A 3816-nucleotide genomic window follows, 5' to 3' on the forward strand; every position below is an offset into this window, starting at 1 on the left:
TCTCTACTAAAAACACAAAAAATTAGCTGGGCGTGGTGGCATGCACCTGTAATGCCAGCTACTCGGGAGGCTGAGGAAGGAGAATCACTTGAACCGGGGAGGTAGAGGTTGCAGTGAGCCGAGATCACACCACTGCACTCTCGCCTGTGCAATGGGAGCGAGACTCCATCTCAGGAAAAAACAAAATTATTTAGATTAAATAAATAAATCCCAACACTTTGGGAGGCCCAAGTGAGAGGATCGCTTGAGGAGGGGAATTTGAGACCAGCCTGGGCAACATAGTGAGACCCTATCTCTACAGAAAACTAGCCAGGCATGGTGGTGTGCACCTGTAGTCCCAACTACCAGGGAGGCTGAGGCAGGAGGATCGCTTGAGCCCAGGAGTTTGAGGCTGCAGGGAGCTGTGATTGCACTCCTGCACTCTGGCCTGGGTGACAGAGCGAGATCCTGTCTCTTTCTCAAAAGTAAAAAATAAGAGAAACTTAAAACTCTAAGGCTAAGAGCTTAGAACCAGAGGTGCTGACAGGGATAGACTGAGCATTAATAGAGTGATTGACAGGCCACTGGGTACCACACGAAGCTGAGCCCAGTGCCCACTTGTCAGAGGAGAATGCTGAGGTAGAGGGAAGCTAATCCCCTCTGCCCGGGGGCCTCGAAGCCTGGGAACAGTGATGGGGACTTGGAATCTGGGACTGTCCTGGCATCAAAGGTCAACAGTTAGAGGATGGGGGGTGGCGGGTGCCCACCCAACTCATGTCCTTACCTTGCAGCCCCTGCCTGCACCTCCACCCCTGCAGGCAGGGCCAGAGAACCACCAATACCAGGTATGGAGCTGGGAGCTTGGAGGGGTGGGGGGACCCCACAGATCCAGGAGCCCTGAAGCCTGGGTGGGGAGGGGTCAAGATGACCAAAACTGGGGCTCTCCTCCCCTCCTCCCCCAAGTCTCATGGTCTCAGCTCTCGAAGAGGCCCAAAACCACCGCCCTGAGAGATCCTAGCAAGTCCCTTTTCCTCCCAAGGCTTCAATTTCCTTCTTTGCAAAAGAAGCATGAATTTGCACAGGAGGAACAAGGCCCAGAGAGGGACAGGGGCCTGCCGGGAGCCACACAGCCAGTCAGGGACCCAGTGAAACCCCATGGCAGGGCTTAGTCCCTCTCCCTCCCCTCCTGTCTGCTGCCTGTCCCTGTATCTCTGTCTCTTTCTCAGTGGCCTACATATGTGTGTGTGTCTGTCGTGCCCTTTCTTGGAGCCTCTCTCTCATTTCCCTGGCTGTGTTCTTATAATCTCTCTGTCTTTCTGTTTCCAGCTTGCTCATGCTGCCCTGTCTAAGATGCATCTCTCTATACGTCTTTATTTCTCTGCACCTGTCTTTCCTCAGTCTCTCTCTCTGTCTCCATTCTCTGTCTCTCCTGCCTCTTCGTCTCTGTCCCTGTGTCTGCCTCATTCCCTGGCTCGTCCAGGTCCTCCTGTCTCTGTGTCTCACTGTCTTTCCACGTTGCTCTTCCGTCCTCTCTGTGGCTTGCTTTCTCTCCATCTCACCCTGTCTCACCTCTGTCCCTGTGTGTCTCCCCCAGACTCTCACCCTCCACCCAGTCATCATTCTGTTCTCTCTTCCCCCCAAGCAGGACCTGCTAAACCCCGACCCTGCCCCCTACTGCCAGCTGGTGCCAACCTCCTGACGGGTCCTGGGCCAAGCCAGCTGGGGAGAAGACAAGGCCCCAGCCTCCTCTGGGAGCCTCACGCCTAAGACCAGCAGGACGAGGCCATCAGGGGCTCAGCACCACGTGGGGCAGGTGTCCCAGCAGGGGGGCAGGAGCCTGTAACAGGCCCGGTTCCCTGCGCAGCCCCTGAGTGCACGCCCTGCCTTCAGTCCGTTCTTTCAATCAAGCGGGCCTGGGCTGTGTGTCTAGAAAAGCAGGCTCTGGGACCCTCCCATCCCAAAGTCCCCCAGGATCTGGATATTTGGGGACACAGGGGTGGCCTCAGGCCTGCCTCCCAGGCAGTTGGCTGCCCTATCAACTGTCTCCTGACGCCACCTCCCACCCTTTCCTCTTCCCCACTCTGTCTCCACCACACTGACCTTTCTGCTCCTTTTTATTTTTGAGACAGAGTCTCACTCTGTCGTCCAGGCTGGAGTGCAGGGGCACTATCTTGGCTTGCTGCAATGCCCTACCCCACTCCACAGTGACCGTCAGGGTCTTTCTCCCTGGAGACAAGGCAGACCCCCCCACCATGCAGGCCTTAGGTAGCAGAGAGGCCCAGCCTCACAGGCCTGTGGTACCACATGCCAGTTCCAGCAAGGTGACCAAGGCTGCCAGGCCCTCCCTGTTCAGGATGCCCCTGCCCCTCTCAGGACCTGCTGCCAGCTGCTGGCCTTGGCCCCCACCCCAAACCCCACCAAGTCCCCCGGCACAGCAGCTCCCTTCTCCACCTCGCCCCAGCCCCGGTCCCAAAGGTGGGCTCCGCTTGTCGCTCCCCCAATCTATGCATTCATTCAGCAATAAATGAGCCTTTGCTGTATGCCAGGCCCAGGTTGAGACTCTTGCAGCCTTGGTAGAAAACAAAACCAAAACTCCTGGGAGGGCGCGGTGGCTCACACCTGTAATCTCAGCACTGTGGGAGGCTGAGGAGGGAGAATCACGAGGCCAGGAGTTCCAGACCAGCCTGGCCAACACAGTGAAGCCCGTCTCTACTAAAAATACAAAACTTAGCTGGGCCTGGGAGCAGGCGCCTGTAATCCCAGGTACTCAGGAGGCTGAGGCGGGAGAATCACTTGAACCTGGGAGGTGGAGGTTGCAGTGAGCCAAGATCGTGCCACTGCACTCCAGCCTGAGCAACAGAGCGAGACTCTGTCTCAAAAAAAAAAAAAAAAAAATTGGGAAAAGGCAAGAAAATGAATTCTCGCCCTGGAACCCCCAGAGAGCAACACAGTCCCGCTGAAACCGACTTCAGTGCAGTGAGACCCATTTTGGACTCTCGGCCTCCAGAACTGTAAGATAACAAATCTGTGTTGTTTTTAAGCGACTAAATGTGTGGCAATATGTTACAGGAAGTGGGAAACTAACATAGAGGATGAGGAAGATGTCACAGAAGGAGAAGCTGCGTCTCATGCTGACTCAGTAGGCAGATACTCCCTGGGAGACTTCTCCATTCCCAGGCTGCACCAGACACCCACTGCCTGGGCCTCGGACCGCCTTGCTAAGATGGTCAGCCCGGTCAGCCGGGTAGCCAGGGGGCAGGGCTAGGAGTGTGAGGGGATTCCATCTTTTCTTTCTCTCTCTTTTTTTTCTTTTGAGACAGAGTCTTGCTCTGTCACCCAGACTGGAGTGCAGTGGCGTGATCTCCCAGGCTCAAGCAATCCTCCTGCCTCAGCCTACCTGTAGCTGGACTACAGGGGCACACCACTTCACCCAGCTACTTTTTTTTTTCTTAGTAGAGATGAGTTTCACCATGCTGGCCAGGCTGGTCTCAAACTCCTGGCTTGGCAGGCAGGAGGGCTGTAATCTGTGGTGGCAGGCACCTCTAATCCCAGCACTTTGAGAGACCGAGGCAGGCGGATTACTTTAGGTCAGGAGTTTGAGGCCAGCCTGGCCAAAACGCTGAAATACTGCATCTACGAAAAATACAAAAATTAGCCGGGCATGGTGGGGCATGCCTGTAGTCCCAACGCTTTGGGAGGCTGAGACGGGAGAATTGCTTGAATTGGGGAAGCAGAGGTTGCATTGAGCTGGGATCAATCACATCACTGCACTCCAACCTGGGTGACAGAGCAACTCTAGAACAAAACGTTGACAGAATTTGGTTCTGGTTTGGATAC

The 3816-nt window shown here is 55.3% G+C and overlaps 1 protein-coding gene across 1 annotated transcript in view; it reads left to right on the forward strand.

Moving 5' to 3' along the window:
- CEACAM19 (CEA cell adhesion molecule 19) overlaps nucleotides 1-1771 on the forward strand; it is a 17421-nt gene extending 15650 nt beyond the window's left edge. Inside the window, exons 8-9 of the mRNA XM_037729156.1 lie at nucleotides 771-824; nucleotides 1625-1771. Coding sequence (XP_037585084.1) covers nucleotides 771-824; nucleotides 1625-1678 — 108 coding nt within the window. The 3' untranslated portion in view covers nucleotides 1679-1771. The remainder of the gene's footprint in view (nucleotides 1-770; nucleotides 825-1624) is intronic.
- The last annotated feature ends 2045 nt before the right edge of the window (nucleotides 1772-3816 follow it).

This window comes from Cebus imitator, unplaced genomic scaffold, assembly GCF_001604975.1.
Source record: "Cebus imitator isolate Cc_AM_T3 unplaced genomic scaffold, Cebus_imitator-1.0 Scaffold296, whole genome shotgun sequence".
Taxonomy (NCBI): domain Eukaryota; kingdom Metazoa; phylum Chordata; class Mammalia; order Primates; family Cebidae; genus Cebus; species Cebus imitator.